General features: G+C 42.9%; 1 protein-coding gene across 2 annotated transcripts in view; it reads left to right on the forward strand.

The window, feature by feature from the left end:
* Positions 1–17,744, forward strand: part of LOC143288300 (rab GTPase-binding effector protein 1-like) — a 112,045-nt gene that overhangs the window by 45,101 nt on the left and 49,200 nt on the right. For both annotated transcript variants that reach the window (XM_076596653.1, XM_076596652.1), the window contains exons 6-10: positions 449–550; positions 5,370–5,453; positions 8,305–8,440; positions 12,639–12,797; positions 14,381–14,503. In XM_076596653.1, coding sequence (XP_076452768.1) covers positions 449–550; positions 5,370–5,453; positions 8,305–8,440; positions 12,639–12,797; positions 14,381–14,503 — 604 coding nt within the window. The remainder of the gene's footprint in view (positions 1–448; positions 551–5,369; positions 5,454–8,304; positions 8,441–12,638; positions 12,798–14,380; positions 14,504–17,744) is intronic.

The following is a 17,744-nucleotide window of genomic DNA, read 5'->3' on the forward strand; positions in this document are numbered from 1 at the left end:
TACACAAGCATATCTGCGCACACACACACACACACAACGCATGCATGCATGTACATAGGCACAATTTGTAGATAGATACTCACACATGCACATACATAGGCACCATTTGTACATTGATACTAACACATGCACACACATACACATACACACACACACACACACACACACACACACACTCACACACTGAAAAGGTTTGTAATGTAACATGGGAATGGCTTGATTCCTTCTTTTTTTTCTGTCTCTATTTTTATACTGTGTGTGTGTATGTGTATTTTTGTGCTTGTGCATGTGTGCACGTGTGTGTTTGCACATATGTGTTTCTTTGTGTGCGTGTATGTGTGCATGCATGAATGCATTTGTGTGTTTATACATGTGCGAATGTGTGTGTGTGTGTATGCATGTGTATGTGTGTGCGTGTGTGTGTGTGTGATGAAAATGGTGCTGACAGGCACAAGAAGATGCTCAGATCCTCAAGTCGGTAGTGCTGCCCTTGGAAGAGGAGATCAAGACCTTGAGGGAACAGCTACGACAGGCGGAACTCAAGTTACAGGTATGGCTGAAACACTCATCCTGTGTCAACGACAAAATGATCATAGTGGTCGTCTCTTGGGAAGACAGGAAGGCAGACAAAATGGCCATTCCCTATGTATCCTATTTTATGGACTACATGGTGCTTCAGATTATAGGGCGCATCTTCCAAACTTTACAGGTGCACATGAAAATGGGAAACAAGAAGTGGAGCATGTTGAGATCACTTTCTCTACTGAGGTTGTGTTTTGCACCTTCAGCCAGAGTCCATGTTTCATGATGTGGTTTAAACATGATTTTATTCTCAAAAGCAAGTGAAGGAAGACATTGCAAACACATAGAGCAGCAACAAGCCGAAGCGTATGGTGTGCTCGGAAAACTGTTTGATGACGTCATCATCGGTACTCCTTGGCGTGCTGCTCTGTCGACCTCTGCCATCTTGAACTCATCCTGTTCCCACTGGCCTTTGTAAGTTGTTTGTGAGCAGGGGTAGCTGTCGTTTGTGTTCATGGCCTTGCACCTCATACCACTGTGTTCAGAGATGGCCCTCAATACAGATCTCATTCATAACAGCATTGCAGCAGATTTAACCATATACCGGAAACACCAGTCTGTGATATTAGGAGCTTAGGTCAGAGATGAGGAAAAGTGTATAGTCTTGTTGTCCTTAGAATATAGTAATAATAATAATAATAATAAAATGTAGGCTTATATATATCTCAGATGGGGCTCACCGCGCTTCACAATAAAATATATAGAAATTTAAGACTAAGTGTCGTAAAATATGTACAAAGTCTACAAAGTTTCACATGACAATGGCTAAGATATGCATATGTAAGACTAACTGACATGATAAAAGATACATACACACACACACACACACACACACACACACACACACACACACACACACATAGTACCAGATACACACACAGTACCAGATTTTCGTTCAGTTAAACCTTCTTTGGATGTAACCGAATTTGCCAGCTTGATCATTGTATGCATTGCACTGGTCCTGCTTCTGTTAACGGTAAAGATGTGAAATTTACAGGCAGTATGATACTGTTGAAGGCATTTGTCAGCAGACAGTTATTTGGTTCTGTGTGGTGGTCTTGACAACAATCAGTTGTTAGAAGACACAGTTTGGTGTTCTGTTTGATGGTCCTAACGTTAGAAGACATAGTTTGGTGTTCTGTTTGATGGTCCTTACATTAGAAGACACATTTTGGTGTTCTGTTTGATGGTCCTAACGCTAGAAGACACAGTTTGGTGTGTTCTGTTTGATGGTCCTAACGTTAGAAGACACATTTTGGTGTTCTGTTTGATGGTCCTAACGTTAGAAGACACAGTTTGGTGTGTTCTGATTGATGGTCCTAACGTTAGAAGACACAGTTTGGTGTTCTGTTTGATGGTCCTAACGTTAGAAGACACAGTTTGGTGTTCTGTTTGATGGTCCTAACGTTAGAAGACACAGTTTGGTGTTCTGTTTGATGGTCCTTACATTAGAAGACACAGTTTGGTGTGTTCTGTTTGATGGTCCTAACTTCTGAAGACACAGTTTGGTGTTCTGTTTGATGGTCCTAGCATTAGGAGACACATTTTGGTGTTCTTATTGATGGTTCTAACGTTAGAAGACTCATTTTAGAAGACACATTTTGGTGTTCTTATTGATGGTTCTAACGTTAGAAGACACATTTTGGTGTTCTGTTTGATGGTCCTAACGTTAGAAGACACAGTTTGGTGTGTTCTGATTGATGGTCCTAACGTTAGAAGACACAGTTTGGTGTTCTGTTTGATGGTCCTAACCTTAGAAGACACAGTTTGGTGTTCTGTTTGATGGTCCTAACGTTAGAAGACACAGTTTGGTGTTCTGTTTGATGGTCCTTACATTAGAAGACACAGTTTGGTGTGTTCTGTTTGATGGTCCTAACTTCTGAAGACACAGTTTGGTGTTCTGTTTGATGGTCCTAGCATTAGGAGACACATTTTGGTGTTCTTATTGATGGTTCTAACGTTAGAAGACTCATTTTAGAAGACACATTTTGGTGTTCTTATTGATGGTTCTAACGTTAGAAGACACATTTTGGTGTGTTCTGTTTGATGGTCCTAACGTTAGAAGACACAGTTTGGTGTGTTCTGTTTGATGGTCCTAACGTTAGAAGACACATTTTGGTGTTCTGTTTGATGGTCCTAGTTCTGTTTGATGGTCCTAACGTTAGAAGACACATTTTGGTGTTCTGTTTGATGGTCCTAACGTTAGAAGACACAGTTTGGTGTGTTCTGTTTGATGGTCCTAACGTTAGAAGACACAGTTTGGTGTTCTGTTTGATGGTCCTAACGTTAGAAGACACATGTTGGTGTTCTGTTTGATGGTCCTAACGTTAGAAGACACATGTTGGTGTTCTGTTTGATGGTCCCAACTTTAGAAGACACAGTTTGGTGTGTTCTGTTTGATGGTCCTAACGTTAGAAGACACAGTTTGGTGTTCTGTTTGATGGTCCTAACGTTAGAAGACATAGTTTGGTGTGTTCTGTTTGATGGTCCTAACGTTAGAAGACACATTTTGGTGTTCTTATTGATGGTCCTAACGTTAGAAGACACATTTTGGTGTTCTGTTTGATGGTCCTAACGTTAGAAGACACAGTTTGGTGTGTTCTGTTTGATGGTCCTAACGTTAGAAGACACATGTTGGTGTTCTGTTTGATGGTCCTAACATTAGAAGATATAGTTTGGTGTGTTCTGTTTGATGGTCCTAACGTTAGAAGACACAGTTTGGTGTGTTCTGTTTGATGGTCCTAACGTTAGAAGACACAGTTTGCTGTGTTCTGTTTGATGGTCCTAACGTTAGAAGACACATTTTGGTGTTCTGTTTGATGGTCCTAATGTTAGAAGACACAGTTTGGTGTTCTGTTTGATGGTCCTTACATTAGAAGACACAGTTTGGTGTTCTGTTTGATGGTCCTAACGTTAGAAGACACAGTTTGGTGTTCTGTTTGATGGTCCCAACTTTAGAAGACACAGTTTGGTGTGTTCTGTTTGATGGTCCTAACGTTAGAAGACACAGTTTGGTGTTCTGTTTGATGGTCCTAACGTTAGAAGACACAGTTTGGTGTGTTCTGTTTGATGGTCCTAACGTTAGAAGACACAGTTTGGTGTTCTGTTTGATGGTCCTAACGTTAGAAGACACATGTTGGTGTTCTGTTTGATGGTCCTAACGTTAGAAGACATAGTTTGGTGTGTTCTGTTTGATGGTCCTAACGTTAGAAGACACATTTTGGTGTTCTTATTGATGGTCCTAATGTTAGAAGACACATTTTGGTGTTCTTATTGATGGTCCTAACGTTAGAAGACACAGTTTGGTGTGTTCTGTTTGATGGTCCTAACGTTAGAAGACACATGTTGGTGTTCTGTTTGATGGTCCTAACGTTAGAAGACACAGTTTGGTGTGTTCTGTTTCATGGTCCTAACGTTAGAAGACACAGTTTGGTGTGTTCTGTTTGATGGTCCTAACGTTAGAAGACACAGTTTGCTGTGTTCTGTTTGATGGTCCTAACGTTAGAAGACACATTTTGGTGTTCTGTTTGATGGTCCTAATGTTAGAAGACACAGTTTGGTGTTCTGTTTGATGGTCCTAATGTTAGAAGACACAGTTTGGTGTTCTGTTTGATGGTCCTTACATTAGAAGACACAGTTTGGTGTGTTCTGTTTGATGGTCCTAACGTTAGAAGACACAGTTTGGTGTTCTGTTTGATGGTCCTAACGTTACAAGACACAGTTTGGTGTGTTCTGTTTGATGGTCCTAACGTTAGAAGACACAGTTTGGTGTTCTGTTTGATGGTCCTAACGTTAGAAGACACAGTTTGGTGTGTTCTGTTTGATGGTCCTAACGTTAGAAGACACAGTTTGGTGTTCTGTTTGATGGTCCTAACGTTAGAAGACACAGTTTGGTGTGTTCTGTTTGATGGTCCTAACGTTAGAAGACACAGTTTGGTGTGTTCTGTTTGATGGTCCTAACGTTAGAAGACACAGTTTGGTGTTCTGTTTGATGGTCCTAATGTTAGAAGACACAGTTTGGTGTTCTGTTTGATGGTCCTAACGTTGAAGACCCAGTTTGGTGTGTTGTGTTTGATGGATCTAATGACCAACACTTGTTTGAAAACCAGTTTGGTGTGTTCTGTTTCTGGGCAGGGGGTAAGTCCGTTGGATCTGCATGGGTAGAAAGATGTCCTCACTGCCCCCCCCCATCCCCCTCCCCTCCCTCCCCACAAGTTTTACAGTCATGGGAAGATGGCCTCACACTAAATAAATTACTTTTTGTCTTCGGATGGATGTCTGCATAGGCTGTCTGCATAGCTGTCATGTTAGTGCATAATACATTTAAGATATAGTGCAATATATATGATTAGGAATAGTGCAATTTTGACACTGTATAGCGTAGTTGAGTACGTTTTCCTTGGGAAGAAGCAGTGTGAATGAAATGGTTATTGTTACCATGACTGTTCCAGATGGTTATTGTTACCATGACTGTATTGTTACCATGACTGTTCCAGATGGTGGTTGTTACCATGACTGTTCCAGATGGTTATTGTTACCATGACTGTATTGTTACCATGACTGTATTGTTACCATGACTGTTCCAGATGGTTATTGTTACCATGACTGTTCCAGATGGTTATTGTTACCATGACTGTATTGTTACCATGACTGTTCCAGATGGTTATTGTTACCATGACTGTTCCAGATGGTTATTGTTACCATGACTGTTCCAGATGTCAGGTGTTTGTTTTCCTCAAGAATAAGCAGTGTGAATGAAATGGTTATTGTTACCATCACTGTTGCAGATGTCGGGTGTTCAGGGAAAAGATGGAGAGAAGAGTTGTCTGTCCCTGTCTGACTTGGACAGCATTGCCGACCCCAAGGAGAAGGTGTGTGTTTTAGATCAAGGATAATTTTGAAAACATAGGTTGGAATCATTACAAAAAAGGTCATGATAGATTTTTTATGCGCACAATGAAAATAAATTTAAGACAGAAAAATAGTTTGGTCAATTGCCCACTGCAAACATAATTTCTTTAACCAAATTTAAATGCAATGACCTCTGTTTAACAAATGGAATATGTGAGTAAATAGATTTCCAAGTGAATACAGTATTCGTCAAAAACGTGACATGGATATCATGAATACTGTTGGTGATGAATTTCATTTTGTTTTGGAGTGTCCAGATTTTTCTGATAATAATAATAATAATAATAATAATGGATACTTACATAGCACACTATCCAGAAATCTGCTCTAGGTGCTTTACAAAAACACTTTTGCTTACATAGCACATTACATCAGTGTTACATACACACATCAAAATGTGACTACACACACACACACACACACACACACACACACACACACACAAACACACATACACTCCGCTCGCTCACTGACTCACACACACACACACACACACACAGAGACACACACTGCATACATACATATTAACATACATGTGTATCTAACAGCTACCCTCGACACATACGCACACATAGGCAGGCACAAACTTACATAAACACCCGTAAAATATTGTTGTCTGGTAAATATTTATGTCCAAAGTCTGTATTTTTATTTTGTGAATTATTTTCTGCAAGCAAACAGGTTGTCTGTAGACTTATTTTCTGCAAGCAAATAGGTTGTCTGTAGACTTAGTAAATTCATAAGACCTGCAGTGTTGCATAGGATACTTCCATGATGATCCATGTTTTACCTTAGTTGATGCAAACACGATGATACTATTTGTGCTCTTGATAATGTTTTTTGAGGTCCTTTATGCCCCCCAAATTAAAAGAATTGAACAAGGGAACTGTAAGGAATGAGTGTAACTGTTTTAAAAGTCTGAAAATGTGTTTGAAAATAGACTGAAACCAGGTAACTATCAGAGACAAAAAATGTGTTTGAAAATAGACTGAAACCAGGTAACTGTCAGACACCTTCATCTGTGTTCGATTTGTGCAATTTTGTGCTGGGAAGAAAACACGGCATAATTTCAGTCAAATCATAAAATTTGGGAAGGATTGTAATTTGTCCTTACATATGGAACATGTGTGTCTGCGAGTGTGTGTACATGTGTGTCTGTGAGTGTGTGTACATGTGTGTCTGCAGGTGAGTCTGCGAGTGTGTGTACATGTGTGTCTGCGAGTGTGTGTACATGTGTGTCTGCGAGTGCGTGTACATGTGTGTCTGTGAGTGTGTGTATGTGTGTGTCTGTGAGAGAGTGCACGTGTGTGTCTGCGAGTGTGTGTACATGTGTGTCTGCAGGTGAGTGTACATGTGTGTCTGCGAGTGTGTGTACATGTGTGTCTGCGAGTGTGTGTACGTGTGTGTCTGCAGGTGAGTGTACCTTTGTGTCTGCAGGTGAGTGTATGTGTGTCTGCAGGTGAGTGTACATGTATGTCTGCGAGTGTGTGTACATGTGTGTCTGCGAGTGTATGTACATGTGTGTCTGCGAGTGTGTGTACATGTGTGTCTGCGAGTGTGTGTACGTGCTTGTCTGCAGGTGAGTGTATGTGTGTCTGCCGATGAGTGTACATGTGTGTCTGCATGTGTGTGTACATGTGTGTCTGCGAGTGTGTGTACATTCGTGGTTGTGTGTGTGTGTGCGGGGGTGGGGTAGGGGTAGGGGTGAGAGTTTGTGTGTATATGTGAGTGTGTATGTGTGTGGGGTTGTGTGAAGTCGTATGTGTGTGTGGATGTGTGCGTGTGTGTGTGATAATGTGTGTGTGTGTGTGTGTGTGGGGGGGGTTGATTGTGCAGTCGTGTGTGTGTGTAGATATGTGGTTGTGTGTGATAATGTGTGTGTGTGTGTGCTTTTTTGAGTGTATGTCTGTGATGATTATTTTGATAATGATGATGTGTGTGTGTGTGTGTGCATGATAATGTGTGTGTGTGTGATGATGATGAGTGTGCATGTGTGATGATGATGTGTGTGATGAATGTATGTGACTGTGTGATGATGATATGTGTGTGTGTGTGTGATGTATGTGTGTGTGATGATGATGTGTGTGATGTATGTATGTTATGTATGTGTATAATGATGATGTGTGTGATGATGATGTGTGTGTTGTATGTGTGTGATGATGATGTGTGTGATGTATGTATGTGTGATGATGATGATGATGTGTGTGTGTGTGTGTGATGTATGTATGTGTGATGATGATGTGTGTGATGTATGTATGTGATGTATGTGTGTGTGATGTATGTGTATAATGATGATGTGTGTGATGCATGTGTGTGATGATGATGTGTGTGATGTATGTGTGTGATGATGTGTGTGATGATGATGTGTGTGATGATGTGCGTGTTGTATGTGTGTGATGATGTGTGTGATGTATGTGTATAATGATGATGTGTGTGATGTATGTGTGTGATGATGTGTGTGATGATGATGTGTGTGATGATGTGCGTGTTGTATGTGTGTGATGATGTGTGTGATGTATGTGTATAATGATGATGTGTGTGATGTGTGTGTATGATGATGATGTGTGTGATGTATGTGTGTGATGATGATGTGTGTGATGATGTGTGATGATGATGTGTGTGATGATGTGTGATGATGATGTGTGTGATGTATGTGTGTGATGATGATGTGTGTGATGATGATGTGTGTGATGATGATGTGTGTGTGATGATGATGTGTGTGATGATGATGTGTGTGATGATGTGTGTGATGATGTGTGTGTGATGATGTTTGTGATGATGTGTGTGTTGTATGTGTGTGTGGTTGATCAGCTGGAGAAGGTGATGAAGATAGTGAAGGCGGAGAAGGCAGCGCGCACAGACCTGGAGATGTACGTGGCCGTGCTGACCACACAGAAAAACGTCCTGCAGGAGGACACTGACAAGGTCCGCAAAGAACTGCACGAAGGTCAGCCTGCCTGTCTGTCTGCCTGTCTGCCTGTCTGTCAGCCTGTCTGCCTGTCTGTCAGCCTGTCTGCCTGTCTGTCTGCCTGTCTGTCTGTCTGCCTGTCTGCCTGTCTGTCAGCCTGTCTGTCTGTCAGCCTGTCTGCCTGCCTGTCTGTCTGTCTGTCAGCCTGTCTGTCTGTCTGCCTGTCTGTCTGTCTGTCTGCCTGTCTGTCAGCCTGTCTGTCAGCCTGTCTGTCAGCCTGTCTGTCTGTCAGCCTGCCTGTCTGTCTGTCTGCCTGTCTGTCTGTCTGCCTGTCTGTCTGTCAGCCTGTCTGTCTGTCTGCCTGTCTGTCTGCCTGCCTGTCTGTCAGCCTGCCTGTCTGTCAGCCTGTCTGTCTGTCTGTCAGCCTGTCTGTCTGTCTGTCTGCCTGTCTGTCTGTCTGCCTGCCTGCCTGTCTGTCTGCGTGCCTGTCTGTCTGCCTGTCTGTCTGTCAGCCTGTCTGTCTGCCTGTCTGTCTGTCTGTCAGCCTGTCTGTCAGCCTGTCTGCCTGCCTGTCTGTCAGCCTGTCTGTCTGTCAGCCTGTCTGGCTGCCTGTCTGTCAGCCTGTCTGTCTGTCTGTCTGTCTGTCAGCCTGTCTGCCTGCCTGTCTGTCTGTCAGCCGGACTGTCAGCCTGTCTGTCAGCCGGTCTGTCAGCCTGTCTGTCTGTCTGTCTGTCAGCCCGTCTGTCTGTCTGTCTGCTTGCCTGCCTGTCTGTCTGTCTGTCTGCCTGTCTGTCTGCCTGTCTGCCTGCCTGCAATGTCTGTCTCTGTCCCTGCATATTGATATGTCTGGTATACATGTTGATATGTTATGTCTGGTGTCCATGTTGATATGTTATGTCTGGTATACAGGTTATGTTATGTCTGGTGTACATGTTGATATGTTATGTCTGGTGTACATGTTGATATGTTATGTCTGGTATACAGGTTATGTTATGTCTGGTGTACATGTTGATATGTCTGGTGTACATGTTTAAATGTTATGTCTGGTGTACATGTTGATATGTTATGTCTGGTGTACATGTTGATATGTCTGGTATACATGTTGAAATGTTACGTCTGGTGTACATGTTGAAATGTTACGTCTGGTATACATGTTGAAATGTTACGTCTGGTGTACATGTTGATATGTTACGTCTGGTATACATGTTGAAATGTACGTCTGGTGTACATGTTGAAATGTTATGTCTGGTATACATGTTGATATGTTATGTCTGGTATACATGTTGAAATGTTACGTCTGGTGTACATGTTGATATGTTATGTCTGGTATACATGTTGAAATGTTACGTCTGGTGTACATGTTGATATGTCTGGTATACATGTTGATATGTTATGTCTGGTATACATGTTGAAATGTTACGTCTGGTGTACATGTTGATATGTTATGTCTGGTATACATGTTGAAATGTTACGTCTGGTATACATGTTGAAATGTTACGTCTGGTGTACATGTTGAAATGTTATGTCTGGTATACATGTTGATATGTTATGTCTGGTATACATGTTGAAATGTTACGTCTGGTGTACATGTTGATATGTTATGTCTGGTATACATGTTGAAATGTTACGTCTGGTGTACATGTTGATATGTTATGTCTGGTATACATGTTGAAATGTTACGTCTGGTGTACATGTTGAAATGTTACGTCTGGTGTACATGTTGATATGTTATGTCTGGTATACATGTTGATATGTTATGTCTGGTATACGTGTTGAAATGTTATGTCTGGTTTACATGTTGATATGTTATGTCTGGTATACGTGTTGAAATGTTATGTCTGGTTTACATGTTGATATGATATGTCTGGTATACGTGTTGAAATGTTATGTCTGGTGTACATGTTGATATGTTATGTCTGGTGTACATGTTATGTCTGGTATACATGTTGATATGTTTTGTTACATCTGGTGTACATGTTGATATGTTATGTCTGGTATACATGTTGATATGTTATGTCTGGTATACATGTTGATATGTTATGTCTGGTATACATGTTGATATGTTATGTCTGGTATACATGTTGTTATGTCTGGTATTTTGTATTTCTTTTTATCACAACAGATATCTCTGTGTGAAATTCGGGCTGCTCTCCCCAGGGAGAGCGCGTCGCTACACTACAGCGCCACCCATTTTTTTGGTATTTTTTCCTGCGTGCAGTTTTATTTGTTTCTCCTATGGGAGTGGATTTTTCTACAGAATTTTGCCAGGAACAACCCTTTTGTTGCCGTGGGTTCTTTTACGTGCGCTAAGTGCATGCTGCACACAGGACCTCCGTTTATCATCTCATCCGAATGACTAGCGTCCAGACCACCACTCAAGGTCTAGTGGAGGGGGAGAAAATATCGGTGGCTGAGCCGTGATTCGAACCAGCGCAATCAGATTCTCTCGCTTCCTAGGCGGATGTGTTACCTCTAGGCCATCACTCCACTTGTTGATATATCTGGTGTACATATTGATATGTTATGTCTGGTGTATATATTGATATGTCTGGTATACATGTTGATGTGTTATGTCTGGTGTACATGTTGATATGTTATGTCTGGTGTACATGTTGATATGTTATGTCTGGTGTACATGTTGAAATGTTATGTCTGGTATACATGTAGATATGTTATGTCTGGTGTACATGTTGATATGTTATGTCTGGTGTACATGTTGATATGTTATGTCTGGTGTACATGTTTAAATGTTATGTCTGGTATACATGTTTAAATGTTATATCTGGTGTACATGTTGATATGTTATGTCTGTTATACATGTTGATATGTTATGTCTGGTGTACATGTTGAAATGTTATGTCTGGTGTACATGTTGATACGTTATGTCTGTTATACATGTTAAAATGCTATGTTTGGTATTGGTATTCACGTTCCAGTGACTGGTATAAATGTTGAAACGTTTGGATACATGTTAATATGTCTGATATACATATATTGATATATCTGGTATGCATGTTTTGATATCAGATACACATATTGATATGTTATGTCTGGTCTACATATTGATAGGCTTGGTGCACATGTTGAAATACCCTGTATTCATGTTGATATATTATGTTTGGTATTAGTGTTGAAATGTCTGGTAAACATGTTGTGGTATATGTGTTGATGTGTTATGTTTGGTAAAAGTGTTCTGGCATACATGTTGACACATCTGGTACAAGTGTTGTGGTATACATGTTGACATGTTATGTTGGGTACAAGTGTTGTGGTATACATGTAGACATGTTATGTTTGGTACAAGTGTTGTGGTATACATGTTGACATGTTATGTTTGGTACAGGTGTTGTGGTATACATGTAGACATGTTATGTTTGGTACAGGTGTTGTGGTATACATGTAGACATGTTATGTTTGGTACAAGTGTTGTGGTATACATGTTATTTTTGGTACAAGTATTGTGGTATACATGTTATATTTGGTACAAGTGTTATGGTATAGATTTTGACATGTTTGGTACAGGTGTTGTGGTGGTACAAGTGTTGTGGTATACATGTTATGTTTGGTACAAGTGTTGTGGTGTACATGTTATGTTTGGTACAAGTGTTGTGGTATAGATTTTGACATGTTTGGTACAAGTGTTGTGGTATACATGTTATGTTTGGTACAAGTGTTGTGGTGTACATGTTTGGTACAAGTGTTGTGGTGTACATGTTATGTTTGGTACAAGTGTTGTGGTGTACATGTTATGTTTGGTACAAGTGTTGTGGTGTACATGTTATGTTTGGTACAAGTGTTGTGGTATACATGTTATGTTTGGTACAAGTATTGTGGTATATATGTTATGTTTGGTACAAGTGTTGTGGTATACATGTTATGTTTGGTACAAGTGTTGTGGTGTACATGTTATGTTTGGTACAAGTGTTGTGGTGTACATGTTATGTTTGGTACAAGTGTTGTGGTGTACATGTTATGTTTGGTACAAGTGTTTTGGTATAGATTTTGACATGTTTGGTTCAAGTGTTGTGGTATACATGTTATGTTTGGTACAAGTGTTGTGGTGTACATGTTATGTTTGGTACAAGTGTTGTGGTACACATGTTCATGTTTGGTACAAGTGTTGTGGTATACATGTTATGTTTGGTACAAGTATTGTGGTATATATGTTATGTTTGGTACAAGTGTTGTGGTGTACATGTTATGTTTGGTACAAGTGTTGCCGTGTTGCCTGATGCAGTGTGCCGTCTTCTGGAAGAGGAGAAGCAGACACATGAGATGCTGAAGCAGACCTGGCAGATGGCCAACGACCAGTTCCTGGAGTCACAGCGGCTGATGATGATGGATTTACGTCGCATGGAGAGTGTTCTGTCCTCTGAACAGCAGCGACAGATAGCTGGTGAGTGGTGATGATGATGATGGTGATGATGATGATGATGGATTTACGTCGCATGGAGAGTGTTCTGTCCTCTGAACAGCAGCGACAGATAGCTGGTGAGTGGTGATGATGATGATGGTGATGATGATGGATTTACGTCGCATGGAGAGTGTTCTGTCCTCTGAACAGCAGCGACAGATAGCTGGTGAGTGGTGATGATGATGATGGTGATGATGATGGATTTACGTCGCATGGAGAGTGTTCTGTCCTCTGAACAGCAGCGACAGATAGCTGGTGAGTGGTGATGATGATGATGGTGATGATGATGATGATGGATTTACGTCGCATGGAGAGTGTTCTGTCCTCTGAACAGCAGCGACAGATAGCTGGTGAGTGGTGATGATGATGATGATGGTGATGATGATGGATTTACGTCGCATGGAGAGTGTTCTGTCCTCTGAACAGCAGCGACAGATAGCTGGTGAGTGGTGATGATGATGATGGTGATGATGATGATGATGGATTTACGTCGCATGGAGAGTGTTCTGTCCTCTGAACAGCAGCGACAGATAGCTGGTGAGTGGTGATGATGATGATGGTGATGATGATGATGATGGATTTACGTCGCATGGAGAGTGTTCTGTCCTCTGAACAGCAGCGACAGATAGCTGGTGAGTGGTGATGATGATGATGATGGTGATGATGATGGATTTACGTCGCATGGAGAGTGTTCTGTCCTCTGAACAGCAGCGACAGATAGCTGGTGAGTGGTGATGATGATGATGGTGATGATGATGATGATGGATTTACGTCGCATGGAGAGTGTTCTGTCCTCTGAACAGCAGCGACAGATAGCTGGTGAGTGGTGATGATGATGATGGTGATGATGATGGATTTACGTCGCATGGAGAGTGTTCTGTCCTCTGAACAGCAGCGACAGATAGCTGGTGAGTGGTGATGATGATGATGGTGATGATGATGATGATGATGATGGATTTTCCCCCATCAGTATGGCAGCGAAGTGTGCTGATTTCACTATGACTATCTCCAGTGTTTCCCCATCAGTATGGCAGCGAAGTGTGCTGATTTCACTATGATTATCTCCAGTGTTTCCCCATCAGTATTGCAGCGAAGTGTGCTGATTTCACTATGACTATCTCCAGTGTTTCCCCATCAGTATGGCAGGGAAGTGTGCTGATTTCACTATGACTATCTCCAGTGTTTCCCCATCAGTATGGCAGCGAAGTGTGCTGATTTCACTATGACTATCTCCAGTGTTCCCCCATCAGTATGGCAGCGAAGTGTGCTGATTTCACTATGACTATCTCCAGTGTTTCCCCATCAGTACGGCAGGGAAGTGTGCTGATTTCACTATGACTATCTCCAGTGTTTCCCGATCAGTACGGCAGTGAAGTGCACTGAGGCTGTAAGCTCCCATAGGTTGAATGGGTGAAAGGAAGCAAAGGGAGGGAAGACTGACAGCCTGTAGTCATTCTGAATGGGCCACATTTACCCCATTTCAAGCTAGTGCGTGTGTGTGTGTGTGTGCGTGTGTGCACATGCGTATGCGCGGGTGTGTGTTGTGCGCACATGTGTGCGCACAGAGTTGCAGCAGAAGGACCAGGAGCGAGAAGCCCAGGAGAAGAAGGTGAAAGAGCTGGAAGAGAAACGGGAACGGCAGGAGCGAGAGCAGGCAGAACGCCGCAAGCAGAGCTTTTCCCGCTCAGGTCAGTGTATAGTGATCGTCATCATGCTCATCATTTTTTGTTAGTTTATAAAGCACCCTTTCCATGTAAAATGTGCTCGGTTGGGATGTGCAGTGTAAAAAAAAAAAAAAAGATTAAAACAGGCATTTGAAATTAAAAACTTATGTTCATACACTGACACTGACTTATGTTCAGACACTCACAGACTCATGTTCATACACTGACACTGACTTATGTTCATACACTTAAATTGACCAATGTTCATACACTCACACTAATGTATGTTCATACACTTACATTGACTTATGTTCATACTTTCACACTAACGTATGTTCATACACTTACGTTGACTTATGTTCATACTCTCACACTGACATGTTCATACACTGACTTACTGACTTATTATCATACACTCACACTGACTTATGTTCATACACTCTGACTTATATCAAACACTTACACTGACTTATGTTCATATACTCTGACTTATGTTCATACTCTTGCACTGACTTATGTTCATACACTCACGCTGACTTACGTTCACACATTCGCACATACACTCACGCTGACTTATATTCATACACTCACACTGACTTATGTTCATACACTCACGGTGACTTATATTCATACACTCACACTGACTTATGTTCATACACTCACAAAGTCGTCACACTGCTTGACACACATCATACAAATTATACATCAGAATACCTGAATAATTTGTATTTGTATTTCTTTTTATCACAACAGATTTCTCTGTGTGAAATTTGGGCTGCTCTCCCCAGGGAGAGCGCATCGCTTTACTACAGTGCTTCCATGGCACACACACACACACACAGAGGCACACTTACTTGTACAAGCACACACACATACGCCCATATCCCCCAACCCCAACCCCACACACATATATAAAAATATATATATGCACACCCACACGTTCCAGTATTCTGTTGCTCCCACAGTGTAGGCATGCATACACACACATACCTCATCCTCTACCCCCGCCACCCCCGCCCTGCCCCCCCCCCCCACACACAGACATGCATGTGCACAGAACTTTCCTGACACTTGTGTACACTTTCACCCTCGCGCACGCACACGCACACAAACACACACATACACGCACAGAGGCTGCCACTGATTGGCCGCAAGAAGGGTGGGAAAAGTTCTCTGATGCCAAGAATGTAGCATCTAGTGTGTTGCTCAGTTTATTGTATTTAGAAAAGCCCACAGAGATTCTGTTCCATTTTGAAGAAATTTGCGCAATGTTGGTTTGGAAATGATGCCGATATTTGTTTGATTTTTAAAGCATGCTGGACTTACAGCCGCTCCCTCTCTCTACCTTTATTTCTTTGAGGCAGTCGATGGTGTGATGGTCTTGTACCTGTTCTTTTTGTCCTTTGTTCTTTGTGTCCCTGTGCACAGTGTGGAGTGATGTGTTGGTGTGTCCGTGTGCAAAGTGTGGAGTGATGTGTTGGTGTGGTGTGTCCCTGTGCAAAGTGTGGAGTGATGTGTTGGTGTGGTGCCTCCCTGTGCAAAGTGTGGAGTGATGTGTTGGTGTGGTGTGTCCCTGTGCAAAGTGTGGAGTGATGTGTTGGTGTGTCCGTGTGCAAAGTGTGGAGTGATGTGTTGGTGTGGTGTGTCCCTGTGCACAGTGTGGAGTGATGTGTTGGTGTGGTGTGTCCCTGTGCACAGTGTGGAGTGATGTGTTGGTGTGGTGTGTCCCTGTGCACAGTGTGGAGTGATCTGTTGGTGTGGTGTGTCCGTGTGCACAGTGTGGAGTGATGTGTTGGTGTGGTGTGTCGCTGTGCACAGTGTGGAGTGATGTGTTGGTGTGTCCCTGTGCACAGTGTGGAGTGATGTGTTGGTGTGTCCCTGTGCAAAGTGTGGAGTGATGTGTTGGTGTGGTGTGTCGCTGTGCACAGTGTGGAGTGATCTGTTGGTGTGGTGTGTCCGTGTGCACAGTGTGGAGTGATGTGTTGGTGTGGTGTGTCGCTGTGCACAGTGTGGAGTGATCTGTTGGTGTGGTGTGTCGCTGTGCAAAGTGTGGAGTGATGTGTTGGTGTGTCCCTGTGCAAAGTGTGGAGTGATGTGTTGGTGTGGTGTGTCGCTGTGCACAGTGTGGAGTGATGTGTTGGTGTGGTGTGTCCCTGTGCACAGTGTGGAGTGATGTGTTGGTGTGTCCCTGTGCAAAGTGTGGAGTGATGTGTTGGTGTGGTGTGTCGCTGTGCACAGTGTGGAGTGATCTGTTGGTGTGGTGTGTCCGTGTGCACAGTGTGGAGTGATGTGTTGGTGTGGTGTGTCGCTGTGCACAGTGTGGAGTGATGTGTTGGTGTGGTGTGTCGCTGTGCACAGTGTGGAGTGATGTGTTGGTGTGGTGTGTCGCTGTGCAAAGTGTGGAGTGATGTGTTGGTGTGTCCCTGTGCACAGTGTGGAGTGATGTGTTGGTGTGTCCCTGTGCAAAGTGTGGAGTGATGTGTTGGTGTGGTGTGTCCCTGTGCACAGTGTGGAGTGATGTGTTGGTGTGGTGTGTCCCTGTGCACAGTGTGGAGTGATGTGTTGGTGTGTCCCTGTGCAAAGTGTGGAGTGATGTGTTGGTGTGGTGTGTCCCTGTGCAAAGTGTGGAGTGATGTGTTGGTGTGGTGCCTCCCTGTGCAAAGTGTGGAGTGATGTGTTGGTGTGGTGCCTCCCTGTGCAAAGTGTGGAGTGATGTGGTGGTGTGGTGCCTCCCTGTGCAAAGTGTGGAGTGATGTGGTGCCTCCCTGTGCAAAGTGTGGAATGATGTGTTGGTGTGGTGCCTCCCTGTGCAAAGTGTGGAGTGATGTGTTGGTGTGGTGCCTCCCTGTGCAAAGTGTGGAGTGATGTGTTGGTGTGTCCCTGTGCACAGTGTGGAGTGATGTGTTGGTGTGGTGCCTCCCTGTGCAAAGTGTGGAGTGATGTGTTGGTGTAGTGTGTCTCTGTGCACAGTGTGGAGTGATGTGTTGGTGCGGTGCCTCCCTGTGCAAAGTGTGGAGTGATGTGTTGGTGTAGTGTGTCCCTGTGCAAAGTGTGGAGTGATGTGTTGGTGTGGTGCCTCCCTGTGCAAAGTGTGGAGTGATGTGTTGGTGTGTCCCTGTGCACAGTGTGGAGTGATGTGTTGGTGCGGTGCCTCCCTGTGCAAAGTGTGGAGTGATGTGTTGGTGTGGTGTGTCCCTGTGCAAAGTGAGGAGTGATGTGTTGGTGTGGTGCCTCCTTGTGCAAAGTGTTGTCCTGAAGTGCTTCT

This window comes from Babylonia areolata, chromosome 12 (genome assembly GCF_041734735.1).
Source record: "Babylonia areolata isolate BAREFJ2019XMU chromosome 12, ASM4173473v1, whole genome shotgun sequence".
Taxonomy (NCBI): Eukaryota; Metazoa; Mollusca; class Gastropoda; order Neogastropoda; family Buccinidae; genus Babylonia; species Babylonia areolata.